At 45.4% G+C, this 18,957-nt stretch overlaps 1 protein-coding gene across 1 annotated transcript in view; it reads right to left on the minus strand.

Annotated features, from left to right (window-relative positions):
* The window catches only part of MARCH4 (membrane associated ring-CH-type finger 4), a 107,306-nt gene extending 90,870 nt beyond the window's left edge, over nt 1-16,436 (minus strand). The window contains exon 1 of the mRNA XM_003133648.5: nt 13,753-16,436. Coding sequence (XP_003133696.2) covers nt 13,753-14,271 — 519 coding nt within the window. The 5' untranslated portion in view covers nt 14,272-16,436. The remainder of the gene's footprint in view (nt 1-13,752) is intronic.

The following is an 18,957-nucleotide window of genomic DNA, read 5'->3' on the forward strand; positions in this document are numbered from 1 at the left end:
GACAGGTCTTGTTTCATCTCTAGTCAGTGGATTATTTTGAAGCAAATTCCAGCCATCATGGCAAATAAAAACACTTTTTTATTTGAACCACATTTGCAGAAATGATGAAAATTAATATAAATCACAAGGAACCTATGTGTTTTTTTAGAGGGAGGAAGAGACAGAGAACTTCAAAATCATATGTGTTCCTCCAAAAGCCACAAACTGATTTTTTGTTTGTTTGGTTTTTGCAGGCAAATATTTAATGGATGTCAGAAGTAAGCAACAAGGCTGTGAGTATTGTATAAAATGTTAGGACTGGTTTTGTAAGGACCAGACCCTCTGGGCTGTTTCTGGAACAATGATAACCAAAAACCAGGAGCAGCTAAATGGACCAGCCCCCTCAAGCGCCTTTTCCTTCTGTGTTAAATAGTTGTGGTCCACACGCAGGCACATGCCCGCTGCTCACTCCTGACACACACACATCAGGAGAGGATATCTCTGCATGCCCATGAACACCTGCCTCATTCACCTGCAGCTGCCTTGTTTGGGCAGTTGTTTTCTAAACACGCTGGAGAACTCAGAGCCCTAGCACTAGATAGTTATTCTTTCTAAAGTAGAACATTGCTCCATGGAGGCTTAAATCTGTGGTTCAAAGAGGGATCATCACAGGATGAATCAAACATACAACCCACACCCACTCAGTGTACCAAAAATGCTCCTTTTGGGGTGTCAGGTAAAGAAGTGTTAAAGAACATTGGATAATGGCCAATGCTACTTATGCAAATGATTATAAACTCTGTTTATGTATTTAAGATCCCGTATTGGGAAAACTTTCCTGCCCACTCAACACTTGATGGCACAGGTGTCATCCTGTCAATCTCAAAGCACATAGAACACAATACTTACACCTGGGAAGATGTGTGAGGAATGTTTAGCATCCTTTTTGAATGGGGGGGGGGCAAGAGACCAGAAAGAGGGCCAGTGTTTTTTTAGGAGCCCCCTTCATGTGCTATGGTATGTGCTGTCTATTCAAATTCTTACAATAATTCTATGATATATTTCTCATATTTGCTCCATGTTGCCTATAGAAGACACAAAAGCTCAGAGGATTGAACTAATTTGCCCACACAGCTAATGAGTGCTAGACCCTAGAGTCTAATCCAGGTTTTTCTAACCACCAAATCCATGTTCTTTTTTCTATACTTGTAATTCCCATTTTTTCCAAGTATAAGGAATTACACCCATTTGAATTATTTTTATTTTTTAACTTTTTATTTTGAATAATTTCAGAAAGTTACAAGTTATTGTAGGGAGTTCCTGTCATGGCTCAGCAGAAATGAATTGGACTAGTATCCATGAGGATGCAGGTTGGACCCCTGGACCTGCTTGGTGGATTAAAGATCCAGCATTGCCCTGAACTGTAGTGTAGGTCACAGACGTCACTCGGATCTGGTGTGGCTGTGGCTGTGGTGTAGACCAGTGGCTACAGCTCCGATTTTATCCCTAGCCTGGAAACCTCCATATGCTATGAGTGTGGCCCCTAAAAAGACAAAAATTAAAAACTAAAAATTTTAAGCAATAAGAAAACTTTGTAAACATTGCACAATGACTTTCCATAGACACTTCCCCCAACTTTTCTAAAGGTTAACATTTTGTAGAACCATAATACAGGCATTTAGCATTGCCGCGATGCTATTATGAAATCTACATATCTTATTTGAATGTCACCAACTGTCCCACTAATGTCCTTTCTCTAGTCCAGAAGCCAATACAAATCACACATTGTATTTGGTTATCATATCCCTTTAGACTCTTCCAATCGAGAACAGTTCCCCTATCAGTCTTCATCTTTCATGACCTTGACACTTTTGGAAAGTACTAGCTGGTTGTTCTGTAGCATGTCCCTCCATTGGACCCCTTTTAATGCTAAAATAGTTTCACAAACCTTCAAATGACAGTAGTTGTACTTTAAGTATCTGCTGATTGAGAATATACTTACTGGCAAGAAACTGAGCTAAAGGGAAGGACGCTTTGATTTTGTTCATCACCCTGGCTTCCATAGACATTTGAAAATGTATGTATGTGTATGTGTATCTGTGAGATAATTTTTATTTACTCTGCTGGCAATGTGTGGGTATATTTAGTTTCACCTGCTCCTGCGATATTTTGGCACCTCCTCCTGAGGTCAGCAGCCCACAGTCATATACACACCAAGGTAGAGATTCTCAACGAAAGTTTGGAGAAGACAGCTGAGTGCTGTTAGGTCAGATACCATCAAGAGCTTACGTTCACAGTGTCTCTGCAAATTTATTGTTTGTATCCTACCCTTTGCTAAGAGTTTTGCAGGCATTGTATCATTTGAGCATTACGATACCACCTCTAAGACAAGTAATATTATTATCATCCCCATTCTACAATGGAAGAAATTAAGATTTCAAATCTGTAAGTGACTTGACCTCTACTGCATAGCACACTGCGACTTGAACAGTTCTGCTTGACTCTGGAAGCCCCATATTCTTATCCACCATGCTAACTTTCTCCAAAAACATTTTTCTTTCTTTCTTTCTTTCTTTCTTTCTTTCTTTCTTTCTTTCTTTCTTTCTTTCTTTCTTTCTTTCTTTCTTTCTTTCTTTCTTTCTTTCTTTCTTTCTTTCTTTCTAGGGCCACACCCACGGCATGTGGAAGTTCCCAGGCTAGGGGTTGTATCGGAGCTGTAGCTGCTGGCCTACACCATAGCCACAGCAATTTGAGATCCAAGATGTGTCTGCGACCTATGCCACAGCTCATGGCAATGCCAGATCCTTAATCCACTGAGCGAGGCCAGGGATCATACCTGAGTCCTCATGGATACTAGTTGGGTTCATTAACCACTGAGCCATGATGGGAACTTCAAAAACATTTCTGATTTTTTTTCCATCCCTATGTCTAGACACATCTTCATTTCCTATTTTCCAAATTCTTTCCCTGATTCTGTCTTTAAGGCCCAGTTCCAAGGTCACTCTTCTGGGAGAACTGTTCTATTGGTGGAAGGAGAAACTGGATTTATACCAACCCCAGGTACTGCTTCTCCACCTGATAAGGCATAAAAGAGGACAACACAACTAGAAGGGAAAGAGCTTAGACCTTCCTGAGTACAATATCCTCCTAATATAAGTGAGGAAATAATAACAATAAATGCTAATATTTACTGAGTGCTTCCTGTGTGTCAGCAGTATTGTAAATGTTAGGCATGTGTTACCTTGTTTAAATCTCACAGCATCCCTAAGAGGGAGGTACAAATACTGCAGAGGGAGAGGCTTCTAGAGTTCACCCATATCTGGATCTCTTTCCAGGCACCTGGGAGGACAACACTCCCTGCCCCTGCTGCTTTTAGGCACAGCCATGTTTCTAGATCCAGCCCAGGAGCTGTAGGCAAGAGTGACGTGCCATTCCACAGCTGAAGCACTTCATTGTTGGTACTCAGTGAGCTGTGAGGGAGCGAGCTGTGCACCATCTGTTGCCCTACTCTGGGACTCTGGAGTTTCCCTAGAGAGGTCCCTGAATTGACTTAGCTCAAGACTACACTCAACAGAATTCAAAACTGGGGACTGATGGAGTTCCCAATGCGGCTCAGTGGGTTACGAACCCAACTAATATCCATGAGGATTCTGGTCCTATCCCTGGCCTCCCTTAGTGGGTTAAAGATCCAGGGTTGCTGCAAGCTGTGGTGTAGTTCACAGATGCAGCTCAGATCCGGCTTTGCTCTGGCTGCAGTGTAGGCTGGCAGCTGCAGCCTGAGAACTTCCATATGCTGCAGGTGTGGCCCTAAAAAAAAAAAAAAAAGTGGGGATTGATTATTGTACTTGTCAGGGAAATTAACATTAGCTGGGCAACAGATAACCCCCCAAATCTCAACGTCTTGACAGGATCAGAGTTAGCATCTCTCCCTCACAACGAGTCCCGTGTTGGTTAGATTTTTCCAACTTGTGGCTGTTCCATCTGGAACTTAGAGCTCTCAGATGACTGCGGCAGGATGGAGAGAGATGGGAGAGACATCCCTTCAATCTCTGCCCTAACTGACACACCAATTCCTTCCTAGTTACACGGTCCTATGCCCAACCACCACCTCCCTCCCCTCGACCACTGACCACACCCCTGTTTCTTGTATGTCTGGGAACTTCAGGTCTGATGGGAGAATTTCTTCTCCCCATTTGGCTTCCTCCTCAAACTGCTGCCTAGTACACAATATTCCTGTGAACTAGTCACCTGCTTCGGAGTTGTCAAAGCTAACAGTTAGAAATGCAGATTCGGGGGCACCACCCTAGGACAATGGCCCAAGACTCTGCATTTCCCCTTCCCAAGGCACTTCTTGATGCCCACAAATGTTTCAGAACTATTGCAAAGTGTGAAGCCCAAGTCAGTGTTACCCAAACTTCAGTCACTTACATTGTTGGTACTTTCATATACCACCTACACTATTATTTTCTTCATACATAACAGTTTTCTCAACTGTGTTTACTTCAGTAAATTTATTTATAAAGGATACTTTTTGTCACTATCATAAGTTAAAAAAAAAAAGCTGGTATCATTTACCATAAAAAGAAGAAACAAGCTGTGCTACATTCATGCAATAGAATATTATTTAGCACTAAAAGGAAATGTGCTATCAAGCCGTGAAAAGAAATAGAGGAACCATAAACGCCTATCTCTAAGTAAAAGAAGCCAGTCTGAAAGGGGCTACATACTGCATGATTCCAACTACATGGCATTCTGGAAAAGGCCAGACTACCCTGCAGGAGTGCAGGGCTGGGAGCAGAGGGATGAATGGGTGGAGCCCAGGGGAATTTTAAGGTAGCGAAACTATTCTGTATGAGACTATAATGGTAGATAACTGTCATTGTGCATTTGTCAAAAGCCTTAGAATGTATAACACCAAGAGTGAACCGCAATGCAAATTATGGACTTTGGGTAATAACGATGTATCAATGTTGGTTCATCAATGGTAAAAAAGGCAACACTATAGTGCAGAATGCTGATGATAGGGGAGGCTGGGAGGAGGAGTGGGAGTGAGTATAGTGGAACTCTCTACTTTCAGCTCAGAATTGCCTCCAACTTGAAATGTCTCTGAAAAATAAATTCTGTTAATAAAAACGAACACACGCACACAGATACAAACAAAACAAGATTAACAAATTCTAGCTAGAGATTGCTGTATGTCCAAAGGCATCAAGCTTGATGTCTTCTCTTTTTTATTTACAGAAGAGGTTGACAAGCTTTAGAAAAGTGTTGAACACATTATCTCTCCAATGAGATGTTCTCCTGGACATAATCATCAGACATGAGAGCAAAATAATAAAGAACAACATACTCAACTGAGGATCAGTGCTATTTAGCATCATGTCTGTCTTAAGTGTCTGTCCCATGCCAGCTTTCAGAAACTCTAGTGTAGGGACAACCCTGAATGCAACCACCTTGCTGTCACATGTTGAGCAAGTAGTTCTGCTGCCCCTTCCTCAATGTGGTATCCTTCCTCAATGTGCATGGCTCACTCCTGGCCTCTAGGGACTCCAAGTCCAGGAACATGTCTTTTTCTGCATAGTTCCTGCCAGCAAAGAGTGTTGCTTAACGAAGATCTGTCAGGGACACAGTGGTGATGGAGATGGATAAAGACAAAAACGTTAGGAGTGAGGGACTCTTGCAGGAGAGGATGAAGGTCCAACTGACTCAGGTAACACAAGGCAGAAACTCAGCTGAACAGAGACACTAGATCTAAACGTGCGTTCCTAATGGCCAGTCACAAAGCAGCTGGGGGTTTACTGTGGTCAAAGCACACACAGCCTTAATGAGAGGACCTTATTTTTTGAGGTTGTAGTGAGAGAGGGTGGTAGAAAAGGCAGCAGTATGATGCAGGGGCGCCCATTCTAGGTCCTTGAGCCATACTGACAAAATGGAATAATATGCTCCCATTTCATGAACAGCTACTGTGTGCCTAGAACTTTAATCATGCCCACTCCTTATGATGAGTATTCAAGCTTGGTATTTTATTCCTGTTTTACAAACAAAGAAATCTAGGTACAGGGAGGTTTAATAAGTCATCTGAGAACACCCAGTTGAGAAGATCCCCAAATGCGATTAAAATCCATGCCTTTCTGACATGAAATTCCACATTCTTTCCATCCTTCTGCAAGTGGATGAGAAAAGATCTGCTCCTGGTCAAGTGGTCTCAAGCCAAAATAATGTTCACTATGTTTATTTGAACAAGAATCATTGCTCTTTGTCATTACAGAATCTGAGAAGGAGGTCAGATGGGGTGAAAGGCATCTCAAGGGATCATCCATATCCCCCCTGCTGGGCACTTAATTTATACACATGCCCATATGTGCCATTGTACCACAGCGAATATGCCTTCCACCACAGGTGCAGCTGGGACCAAAGATAACACTATTAGTCTGGAATGAACACGTGCCAGGAGGGAGGGGAAAGGATCAACAAATATTGAATCTGTACTGTATGCAGAGCCCTATGCCAGCCACATGAGTGGCTTCAAGAGACTGCTTCTGGAGAAACTGAGGTTGAGTTTCTTTAATCACATCCAAAGTAACATTTCTATGAAAAAGGAAATGAATTTGATCTGACTTCCTCACCACCTCTGAGCACAGGTCCTAGAGACATTCTCATCAGAGCAGTAAGCTGGGTGCAAGGCTGGGGCTGGTGTGTCCCCTTCCTGGGCTTGGATCCCCGAGATAGACAGAGCCTATATTTGCATATCCTCCTTTTTTTTTTTTTTTTCCTGATGGTTGCTTCTACCTAGACCTCAAATGATTACTTATTCAATTTTGCCTATTTGGGCATGAGACTGTTAGTTTTTACTTTTTACTTTTAGCATTTACAGGGGTATCAAATGTGTACTATATGAATACACGCAGGGTGTATGGGACTCTGCCTTACATACGATACTTCTTGATGGGGGATGGCATATAGCTCGGCCCACACAGTATTCACTCGCCAGCTCCTTTACATCCGGGCTCACTTCCAACTTGGCTTCCTTCCCAGCAAACAAGAAGCAGCTCGCTCATTCCCACACTCCTTTGAGTATCCCCTCCCCCTCGAGCTCTCCTTCCCCCAACACACAGACCACAGCTGGGCTTCTCCAACACAGAAAAGAGAGCAGAGAGAGAGAGATTGATTCCCAGTATCTCTCCCAGGCTCTTTTGAAATCCATATTTCACTCCTGCTCTACTGGCTTTATTAAGTAATTCTCTGTCTGGGGGCCTTAGCTAGAAGCCACACCCAATAAATTAGCCAACCCACCACAAGCAGATGCAGGCTGGCAAGTGAAGAAGGATTACAAGGTGAACACTGTGTAGAGGATCTACAGACGGTTGAAGTAAGAATCACTCCACCCCTGCAAGATACCGGTGTCTCCCCTCCTCCAATCCCTAATTCTGTGAACATGAGACAGATTCACTCAAAGCTTTATTCATATGTCTGCATATGCATGTATGTGTGTATGTGTGTGTAAATAATAGATGGCCAAATCTGGGAAATTGTTAGGGACCCAATGGTGAGGTTGGAACATCCTTACATCATCTCCCAATAAAGTACTGGAGCACTGGTGAGAATCATAAGAAAAGGGTCCTTGGAGATTCCAGTTTAAATAGGACCAGGACTGGCAGAAGTAAGAACTGAGAAAACCACAGTGGGGAAAAAAATCTCAGATGGGAAAATGACAATAGCTCACTCAGGACTTTGAGGGAGGGGTAGCAGTAAGCGGCCTTCCCCTTTCCCGGACATCCTAAGTCCTTGATGTTATCTGTTGCCTACCATTCATGAAATGCTTCCTTGTATATTGTATGTGCATGGTGTAAATTCATGATTACAGCAATCCTGTGCTTGCCACAAACTTAGGACTTCTATAAACACAGGACAGAAACTTCTCTTTGTGATCTTTGCTGAAGACACATGTATACATACATGTCATGTGTTATATATGCTGAAACTAGATATACTGGGACTAGATGACTCTTGAATTAGAAGAGATGCAGCTCCATCTCTTTCTGCTTAGATTAAAAATATCTCTCAGAGTCCCCACTGCTGTACAGTGGGTCAAGAATCTGATGGCAGTGGCTCAGATCACAGCTGCAGGTCAGATTTGATCCCTGACCAGGAAACTTCCACATGTCACAGGTGTAGCCATTAAAAAATTAAATTTTAAAATTAAAAAAATTAAAATCTCTCTGGGTCCCCAGCAATCTCATTGTAATGAACCCTAAGTCTCAAGCTCAAGCAGGGATCTTAAAGGTTACTCATCCCAGTGGCCCACTTTAGCCCCCTTTCTAAGGCAGCCTATGCTATCTTAGGATAGCTTTGATAGAAAGTTCTTTCTAATATCAAGACTCAAGTTGGCTTCCTTAAAGAATCCATCACTGGCCAAGACACTGCCTTTTATAACCCTACAGAACAGGTCTGCTCCTTCTTGTGCACAGCACACTGTCAGCATTTGATGCCCATGACTATTTCTCTCCCCTGCAGTCTTTTCTCCCCAGTTCCTCTACCTGTGGAGCTGCCCACTAGATGAGCTCTAAAGGCTCATTCGTTCAACAAATACTTCTGGGGCATGAAGCAGGTGCCAGGCAATAGATCAATGAGCAAACACAAGTCACTGCTTCCTGGGATCTTACAGTCCATTTGCAGTGCCTCACTTAGACCCAGGCAAGAGGATGTCTTGCTCTAGAAGGCTCCACCCTGGCCCTTCATCAGCTGCACACTTCCCATAGAGTGAGGAGTCTGCAGAGTCAGAGATCCACATGCCCCCTTCTAGAACATGTCTGATTCCTGGAACCCTGGAACTCCTGCTTATTCAGCCTTGAGCCTACTCCAAGAACCTTCATGGTTCTCTTCTCCATGCACAAGGGGAAGCTCTTTGAGGGTAATATAGTTAGAGCTTGGACAAGCCAGCTGGTGTGTCCACACATATGTGTCAAGGCTCATCATGGTGCAGGATGGAGCCAAAGGTGGAAAGAACATCTGATCCGAGTGGCCTGCTGACCAAGGCCCAGATACCCCCACTTGACTAGCACAGAATTCAGAAGACTCTAATAGTTTAAAATTCAAACCCGTCTTCCAGGTTGTTTTGAAGGTATATTTGTCAGGATAGAAGAATAAAATGCATTTTGTTTAACAGTTTGTTAGCTGGATTTGTTACTTCTAAATATTTTGGCCTATGATAGGTGAGCCTCCATCTACTCTGGTCCTAGATTCCATAAACGTTAGGGATTATTCTATTCTTTGCAGGGCCAGATACTAATTAATTGATCCCACAAAGAAATTTAAAATCAAAACATAGTGCTAAGAAAAATAATATATGCCTTGAATCTCTCCTGAAATGCTCTACTTGGTCTCTAAACCCAGGGTTCTCCTTGCATCTTGGCATCTCCAGTTTCCCTCGAGCCCTGCAAAACACTTCTCTTACTTTCTGAGAACCTGAAACACTGACTAAAATATTTCACACTACTCTTACCCCTTCTGAATGCAGAGCTCTAGGGAAATGAACTCCAGAAAGAATAAGGGAGGCAGACCTGCCTTTTTCCTGCTTTTCATTAGGTCCAGAACAGGTGCTCCATCACACCCACTCCCATGGTGGATTTCACCCTTGTACCCACTCCAGGTGTTCCACAGCTGACCAGCCTGGGAGGTGCTTTCATCTCTTTGTTATCTGTGTGGCTCACATTTCTTATGCTTCCAGCTTTCTAAACTCAGCCTAAGTCTATTTCTTCTCACATTGTCTTCAGCAGCAGCAGAGGAACCTTCCCTGACTAATTGGAGAAACGGTAGCAAATTCCTCCGCTTGTCTCTCTGAATAGGCACCCTCCACACTAACCGCTTTTAAGCATGCATCTCTGTCTTGTCCCCGTTATTACTGTAATTCACCTGCAACTCAGTGTCTGTGTGTTCTTGCTCTCTATCAGCCTCTGTGATGTCTGGGTTAGATTGTGAAACTCCCAGAGGGGGCAAGGCCACATCTGCTCTGTGTCTCCAGATCCTGCTCAGCAGAGCAGCAGGCATAGGTAGGCACTTAATAGAGACTTTTGATGATGGAAAGAGAAGAGCAGCACTCTGTCTAGAGCAATGTGAGTGGGCAAGAAGCAATCAACTACCACAGACAGACCACATCACAGCCATCCTTCTGCCAGCCTGGGAGCTGAGGCACACTTTTCCTTTAAAACAAGGTATGTGGGAAGAAGGCAACTTCTTGCCTCTAAGATAACAACAAACATTGACAGCACCACTCTAACTGTGTTGACTGATCTGATGCTCAGAATGACATACTATCACCATTATCCCAGTTTTACAAATGAGAAACCTGAAGCAGAGAGAAGCTACCCAAATCATTCAAATCTCCAAATGGAGCCACGTGACTTCAGAGACCTTGGCTTACCCACCATGGCACACGGCTCCCTGAAGTGAATTAGTGCAGCTTCAACCAGAAATGGATGGGCTTGCTGACCAGGTTCTTGTCCCACACTGATGGATCCTGGACTGACCCCTGTCCCACCTGAATGACTGGCTGAGGGGAGGAGAGTGGTCCACTGTCCAGCATGGAACCAAGTTGGCCCTCAAACACTAGTCCACACCCCATCCCTCTCCCTCCTCCTATCCTCCCTCTGTTTCTCAAACATGCTAAGCCTTTGAACATGCTGTCTCCTCGACCTGGAAAGCTCTTCCTCTAGACCTATGTGTGCATCTCTGTGTCATTCTCATCACTTAGGTGTCAGAGGGTACATTCTCAGGAAAGCTGTGTCCAATCACTCTGTGTAATGCAGCTCCCTGAGCCCTCCCTTATCTAACTCATTTTCCTGTTTTGCCTTCGCTATGGTACTCAATACAAGTTATTTATTTACTAGTTTACTTGTCTATTTCTGCATCTTCACTAGAATGTTAGCTTCAGATGAGCAGAGATCTCATCTGATTTATTCGCCCCTTGGATACTCAGGCTCTGGAACAATATCCAGCGTGCCGTAGTTGCCCAATAAACATTTGCTAAATAAATACATGCACATATGAATGAAGACTAAGTCCTGTATAGAGACATGCAGATGTGGAATTAGCTGGATCCTTTAGTTGTCTGCCCCTCACCATGTACGTACGTTATAATCCACTGGCAGGAAGAGACCAGATTTTCAGTTTGGGCAGTGTTTTACACCTGGAGCAGGGGCAGTGCCTGGGGGAGCTGTTCAGTTCCTTTGTTTGGGCAGAGAAAAGACCAAGTCTTTCAGCTACTGAGACTGCAGAGTTTCTGCACCCCTTTCAATGCCACGTGTGGACAACTGCTGGACAGCTCCCTTCCTTAACAGAAAACAAAATACCGAAATCTCACTTTCTGTCTCTCTCTCCCTCTCTTTCTTCTCTACAGAGTTTTCCCTATCTCCTCCCCTTTGTCTCTCTTTTTCATTAAAATCCTGTGAAGAAAAACAAGCCAAAAGTGGGACAGTGTGTTCATATCTAACACAAGCTACTTTTATTCCTATTATACCACAATTCCATTAAAATTTCCTGGCTCCCATGCAAATAAAGCAAACCCTCAAAATATAATTAATAATCATATGCAGGAAGTGCTTGATTTGATCCAGTCTTAATATCGACATGGCCCCCATTCCTCCCACATAATAATAGAGCCCATTCCTTTCTTGGTGTTAATTGTTTTATTCCATGCTTTATTTATGACATATCATAAAAATAATGAACAAGAAAGGAAAGCTAAGTTCCAACCAGACCCTGCATCATGTGAGGGTATTTCACAACATTCCTAATAATCCCTTTCTTTTTCTATTTAAACAAAATACTGTTTCTCCATGATCAAAATACATGCCATTATGTTAGTCCATTTCAAGTCATTTTCAGGCTCATTATCTCTGAATCCTCTCAAAACACTTATAAGGAAATGAGGGGAAGAGAGAAAGGTTCCTCTAAATCACAGAAGTTGGAAAAGGAGCCCAGAGGTATAAATAAATTTGAAGAATCTCACACAGCAGGTGAATAGCATCAGAACAGGCTCCAAGTCCTGCTGTTTTCTAGAGACAAAGGTATTCTTGCCTGAAGTCATGCTCCCAGTGGCCCCTTTGACATGCAGACCTGAGCCAGGCCAGATGGGAGAAGTAAGAAATAGCTTTAGAAGTTAGAAAGCAAAATATCTCCCCCTGCTCCTGCCCCCGGCTTCTGATTCAGATAGATGCTGACCAGGAACATCCCAAAAGCAGGTACCACTCTTCTTCTCAGCCATGCTACTCTAACTTGTGTCTGTGCTGGAGGCCTGTGCTGGCATTAGAAGTAGAGAGAGGGGCTGAAAGAGGGGAAAGGGGCACTCAGCAGATACCCTGTACCTTCTCTCTTAATAGTAATCCTTGGCTCTGGGCAACACTCCAATTGGTCCTTAAGGCAATCCTAGTTACTGGAAGGGAGAACCCAGTTCCCAGCCTCTCAGAGACATTTATTCACACTGAGGTCAACATAACCTTCTCTCATAATACCCAGGCGGTAGCCCCAGCCATCAGCTGTCTCTGAAGTGTCCTGCCCATTCAGAGCAAAGATAAAATGAATAAGTGAATGAATAAGATAAAACATAAGTGAAGCCTGCTTCTCGCAGAGAAAGCCCTCAACAAGAACCAGAGCCGGCATGGCATTCTACTGTCTCAGGAGAACCCACAAGTCTTCCCTCCACTGCTGGGAAACTAGTGAAGATGTGCCTGGTGTGACCACCTAAACTTGACTAGGGTGCAACTGAATATTCTTTCTCCAGCATACTAACTAGACCAGATTTTCAGGTGGATCTTTCCTATCTGGGATTCTGTATAAAGTGTTGCCACAATTCATGATTCCAAAAGAATGTGCACATGCTATCCAGCACTGCAGACACTAGATTGAAAGGGAAGCTGGAGGAGGCGGGGCTGCTGGAGTGTATCTATGAAACTCTGAATGAATGGAGTAGGGAGAACCCTTGACCTTGGGAAGACTCTGGTCCATGAGGTACTTGCCACCCTCTCTCCTAGATGAGGAGAGTTTAAGGTACTTTCTAATTTCACATGCTTCAGCCCTGAGAAGAATAGTTATGACAAGATTCTCAACTTCCTTCTCCATATCCCTTAAACTCACTCTCTCCTTACCTACCTATCTGCTTTCAAGCTAGGAAAAATTGGAGTCTGCCAAGAAATGTCTTGGAAAATTGTATAATCTTCTTGAAATTACAATCCCTCTCCATTTCTTCTGCAGTGACTAAAATGTACTGCCGAAGATGTCAACATAATATGGGAGAGGGTAGTCTCAAAGGTAAGGAGCAGGCATAGGCTTGCAAAGGAGAAGATCTCCACGAACTTCCAGAGAGGGAAGAAGTTTGAATCTGGGACTGAAGATTGGCTGGGGGAAATGTCACTAACAATAAATCAGATACAAGGGTATCTTGGCAACAGGTATGGTACCACCAAGTTCCTTCATTTCATCCCTTCCAACTGGAATCTTTTACTCTGAGGATGCTTATGAAATTTTTGGATGGAATTGAACTTATGTCCATTGAGCACTGGAAGGAGAATGCAAAAATGGGGTACAAACAAGCCACCAAGTAGGCTCCACCATGCACCATATATGTCAGGCAAACTTAACCACATGAAACGTCAGAGAAGAGACCTTAAAACTTAGAGTCATCACACTAGAGACAGCACAGCGGTTCCCCAGTGCAAGTAGGCAAGTAGCAATCTGCAAGACGTGGAGATACCAGAAGAAAGGGGAAAAGGGTCTCACCTGTTCTGGCCCCTGAAAGCAGATGCGGCAGAGCGGGGTCCTCATGCCACTGTCCAGGCTGCTACCCAGTGAGTAGCGATCCTCAGTCTTTGCCTTACAGAAGTCATCTGAGGAGGCACTGCTGAGCAGTGAGGCAGGTGGCTCTGTAGCTGGGCCACCCCAGTCATCTTCCACAGAAGGTGGCAAAGGTGGTGGAGGTGGCAGAGGAGGGGTCTCCCTGCCCATCCTTTCTCGAGGGCCCCTCCAGCCTGCCCACCCCCCGGCACCCAGAGCCGGAAGGGTGTTGTTGTTGGCCGCCAAACCAGGGGGCTGGGGTTCTCCGTGCATGGGCAGGGGCGCTGGAGGTGGGCGCCGCAGGAGGAAAACCTTCAGGTCATTGAAGAGCATGCGGCAGCGGCACTTGAGGAGACCCTGGTGGCGCAACATCTGGGGAGCTGGGGCACACAATCCACAGTGGTACCAGGCACAGCAGCAGCAGCAGCACCACCACCAGAGCAGCCCACTCAGGGGTATCAGCATGTGCCCAGTGGAAGCAGAGAGCCCTGTAGGGGCAGGTGGAGTCTTTGTAGAGAAGGATAGGATGGTGGGGGTGGGGGTCCACAGTGTATCTGTGTTATGGGGGGAGTCTTCGTTTTCACTGGCTCCACTTATATCTCCTCTAAGTAGCAAATAAATTGCCCTCAGGACTGAGCACTGTGATTCACTGATTCTGAATTCTATGTGGAAAGCCCAACAACAAAAGGATTTTCTTGACTATCCCCCAAATCTACCCCAATCTTAAGATTTGTTCAGGGTATCTCTTTTTGGGGTTTGACCTGGGGGCACAGATAGGGGCAGGGAGATAGAAAAAATATTGCGGATGTGCTGTTAGGGAATTGGGATCAAGGTCTAACTGCTTAAAAGTTCCACAAGAGATGCTTATTGGGTTTTCCTCAAATTCCTAGGCAATGGGAAAAATCTTCCTTTTATATAAAAAGGTGGGGAAGGTTATAAATAAAATTTGGAGTGGACTGAGCTGGGCTTAGGGCAAAGTAGCTCAGTGAAGAATTGAGGGCTGTCTGTGCTAAAGAGAAAAGATAGTTTTCCTTAGTTTTCCTCAGGTAGGAGGAGGTTAGTTTTTTTGGTGGGGGAGAGCTGGGGGGGGGGGGGAGAGGAGGATGGGAGAAGTTTAATTCTCCAGGGCAGAAAACTGGGGCAATTAACCCCCAGGAGCACCAGAGTTGCTTTTAAGAGAGCAGTGGGTGAGGGGAAGGGTTTCAGGTGAAATTGGGCAAGGGGTTTGTGCTTTGCCTCTGCAGCCAAACGGCTGCACAGAAGAGGGAAAAGCCAATTAGGAGAACAGAGGTGGGAAAATCAGGAACTAAGGACAGGGGAAAGGGAAAAACAGAAAAGATCGTTTAACCCTTGCAGAGCCACCTCCTTCCTGAGCATTAAAATTCTGGCTAGAGGAAGGGTGTGTGTTTGCTGGGTGGGAGGCAGTGGAGCAGAGAGAAGGGGTAGAGAAAAGGGGCGTGTGGGAGGGGACTAGAGGAAGAAGTAGTTACATGATATCAGCCCCCAGTCCACCCCTGCGGCTGTCTGTAAAGCCTCGGCCCCCTTCCCTTGGCTCCATCAAATGTCCCTTTGGGCGAGGGGAAAGGGCCGGAAGAAGGGCAGGTCCGGGTGGGTGAGTGGCCTCGTCTTTTCCCCTTGTTCCTCTTCTGGGCCGCTGTCGCCCTCCTCCTCTTGCTCTGGGTCTGCCAGTGGGCACCGATGCTGCTGTGGCGGCGGTGGCGACTGCTTGTCGGCGTCCGAGTGTCTCCGGGGCGGGGGCTGCTCCGGCTCGTCCTCTGGCTGCTGCTCGCCGTCCGGCGCAATGGAGACTCCCGACCTCATGATCCTCCTCCTCCTCCTCCTCCTTCCCGGGGGGCTGGCCTTGAGCCCCCGCGCCCGGGCAGCGCTGCCATGCAACCAGAGGCTAGGCAAGCGTAGGGGTGGGGGCGGCTGAGGAGTGAGGAGTGGGGGGTAACAAAAAATGAAACAATACTAGTGGAATAAGAATAATTCTGTTCTCAAATAACAAGGAAAGAGTGCTTCTGGAGGGGAAGGGGCGGAGGAGGGCTGCTGCCAGGTCTTCAGGGCAGCTTTGCCCCCGCTACCCCCACCAAGGGCGGCCTCGTCGGTTCTTTGCGCCCCCCCCGCCCCGCCCCTCCCTCCTCTCTGCTGCCTCTGGCTGGCTGGGCTCGCTGTTGCTACCTCTCCTCGTAGATGAAACGAGGTAAGGCTTGTTTGCGATGCCAGTTGAGGGTGGGAGGGGGAAACGAAGCAGCGTGGCCGAGGTGGGAGGCAGCCAGGACTTGGCTCCGGCTTGGTCCTTGAGACTCCCCAAAACCGTGTATAAGTATATCTCTTAAAAAGGCGAGAGGAAGCAAATCAGATTCCAGGCTTCTGCCAGGTGTTGTCTTCCACCGTTGCTCAGCACCCGCCGCCGCGACTGCTGCCCCCCTGGCTCAGTTCCCAAAGGGGTGGTGCTGGAAGGGAGGTGGCGGGCTGTGAGTTGACCGTCCGAGGTCTGGAAACAAGGTTCTTGGAGCGGAGAAGGCTCTCAGCTATCTCTGCCGCCGCCTCCGCCGCCGCCGCCGCTGCTGCATTCAGCACCCCGGGCGAGTGGACAGCTCCCACCCAGACCCTGCGCGTCACGCAAGTGGGGGCCTGACGCAGACGCCGGGGAGGGTTTGAGGAGGGAAAGCGGACGACAGGGAGAGAGAGGAGGAGGGAAAAACTGTTCAAGGGAAAGGGATGGGGAGGGACCAAGGGAAAGGGAAGGAAGGAGGAGGAGGGATTTCGGAAGAAAGGGAGGAGGGAGTGAGGTGGCAGAAGAGATAGGCAAGTGGGGTGGAGGGAGCGATTCAGGTACTAAATTTCCCCCAGCTGGGTAGTATCAGGATGGATAGTACTGCTGTAGAATTTCTTCCCACTGTGCACTGGCATTGCCCCCCTCGATGCACATATACAGAGACCTCTGCATCTCAACCAGAGTCCATCTCCTGCTCATACAAATATTTTAAGCAGATATCAATCTGCAAGCTTTAGAAGAGATACATTTGTGTGTGTGATTCTTTCTCTTTTGCTGGGACTTTATGAACACTAAGCCCCTTGTGCCCAGAAACTCATGAGAAAGAAACATTTCTAACAGGGAGAGGGTTGCTAGCACCACTTTTTCCAGTGTCTCCTAGAATTTAAGTTCCAAAGCTCAGGATGATTTTTGAGATCATTTAAATCCTTTGTGCCTAGGTCAGTGATGACATAGAGGAGATTGTCAATACATATTTGTTGAATGGATTACGACCACCATCTCCAAGGTCATCGTTGCTCCAAGTCATAGGCCTCTTTCAGTTATAATCCTAAGAGTCCACAGCAATATTACGGGCCCATATTAACCAATATCTCCAGCCTCCCCTCTATTTGAAGATTTCACTGAGCCACTGACAAGAGGTAATTTGAAACGGATGTTAATTTTCTCTATAATTTCTACTTCTGACCCATGTCATCCCACTCCCTTGTTCCCAATCAGTTGCTAGTAAATAGAAAACTGTCCCTAAATGTGAAGAAAAAGAAAATTTAAAGTGGTCTGTACAAAACTCAGTACTTGCAGCTGTAGAGTTTGGTCACTTAAAACTCAGGATTGCTTTCTTGAATTTCCTCATAGCTACTACCCCCCAACACACAAACACACACACACCTACACCTCTAAGGTCATAGACTTGGATGAGATATCCCAATGAGTCATATCCACTCCTTTTAAAATGTTGGAGCCATAGACAGAGAAGCATGCAAAAATCTCTGCTCTGAAATATCATTGGCATGAAGTTCAGCCCTATGAATCATAAGAAAACTACCCCTTTGCTGCCATCTCCTTCGATGATTCATTCCTACAAGCTCTAAGGGGCAAGGACTTAAGTGTGGGTCTTTGTTGTCCAGGGTAGCTGCTTGTTTGAATCATGTCTCAGTAGCCATGGTGGATGCTGATACCTGACCCAAGGTGAGAGGTTGGAAGAAGATGGTGATGCTGTTAATAACTACAAAGTGATACATATTTCATTAATATCAGCATGACCATTGTGCTGCAAAAGAGATTTTCTTTGCTTAAAAAAGCCCATCTGTTCTCAAAGAAAATTCTCACATTACCCATGCTTGCTTCTGACATTGTACAGATTACACTCTCTAATGACCTCATCATATATTCATTTCCCTTTTCAAGACTCAGAGATCCTTGAAGGAAAGGACAACCAGTATTTATATTTGAATCATCAGCACATAACACAACACCGAAAGTCTGGTAGGTGATCAAGAAAGTGAATATTCAGAGTTCCCTCGTGGAGCAGGAGGTTAAGGATCCGGTGTTGTCACTGCAGAGTCCAGGTCACTGCTGTGGTGCCCATTCAATCCCTGACCTGGGAACTTCCACATGCTGCAGCCAAGCCCCCCTCTCAAAAAAAAAAAAAAAAAAAAAAAAAAGAAAGAAAGAGAAGAAAAAAAATGAACATTGGGGAGTTCCTGATGTGGCTCAGCTGTAGTGAACCCATGAGGATGTGGGTTTGATCCCTGACCTCACTCATTGGGTTAAGGATCCAGTGTTGCCATGAGCCCATGGTGTAGGTTGCAGATGCCGCTCAGTTCTGGTGTTGCTGTGGCTGTGGCATAGGCTGGTAGCTGCAGCTCTTATTCTACCCCAGCCTCCTGGGATCTTCCATATGCTACAGGTACAACCCTAAAAAGACAAAAAAAAAAAAGAAGAAATGTCCTTCTTGTTTCAATAAAGCTACCTTATTTCCCCTCTTCATCCTTGATGCACATAAGTAAATGCTCTCATACATGACTGAATATTTGCTTTACCTAAAATTCAGTTTCAGGGTTTTATGCCAATAAAATAATAGATCCAAGTGTGTCATATAAGTAAATTGGGACAGGAGAACGAAAAGCCATATGAAGCTAATATTCAGAGCCATTGAAAGGGGTGATATCCATAAGAAGACTGTCTTTTACAATGCTTCCACTAAGAGAAAAAAAAAAAGATTTTTAGAAACAGAAACCTGCTAAGGATGGGGAGCAACAACAAGACTGTCTTCAAAAAAACTGGAGGAGTTCCCGTCGTGGCGCAGTGGTTAACGAATCCGACTAGGAACCATGAGGTTGTGGGTTCGGTCCCTGCCCTTGCTCAGTGGG

The sequence above is a fragment of the Sus scrofa genome, chromosome 15 (assembly GCF_000003025.6).
Source record: "Sus scrofa isolate TJ Tabasco breed Duroc chromosome 15, Sscrofa11.1, whole genome shotgun sequence".
Taxonomy (NCBI): domain Eukaryota; kingdom Metazoa; phylum Chordata; class Mammalia; order Artiodactyla; family Suidae; genus Sus; species Sus scrofa.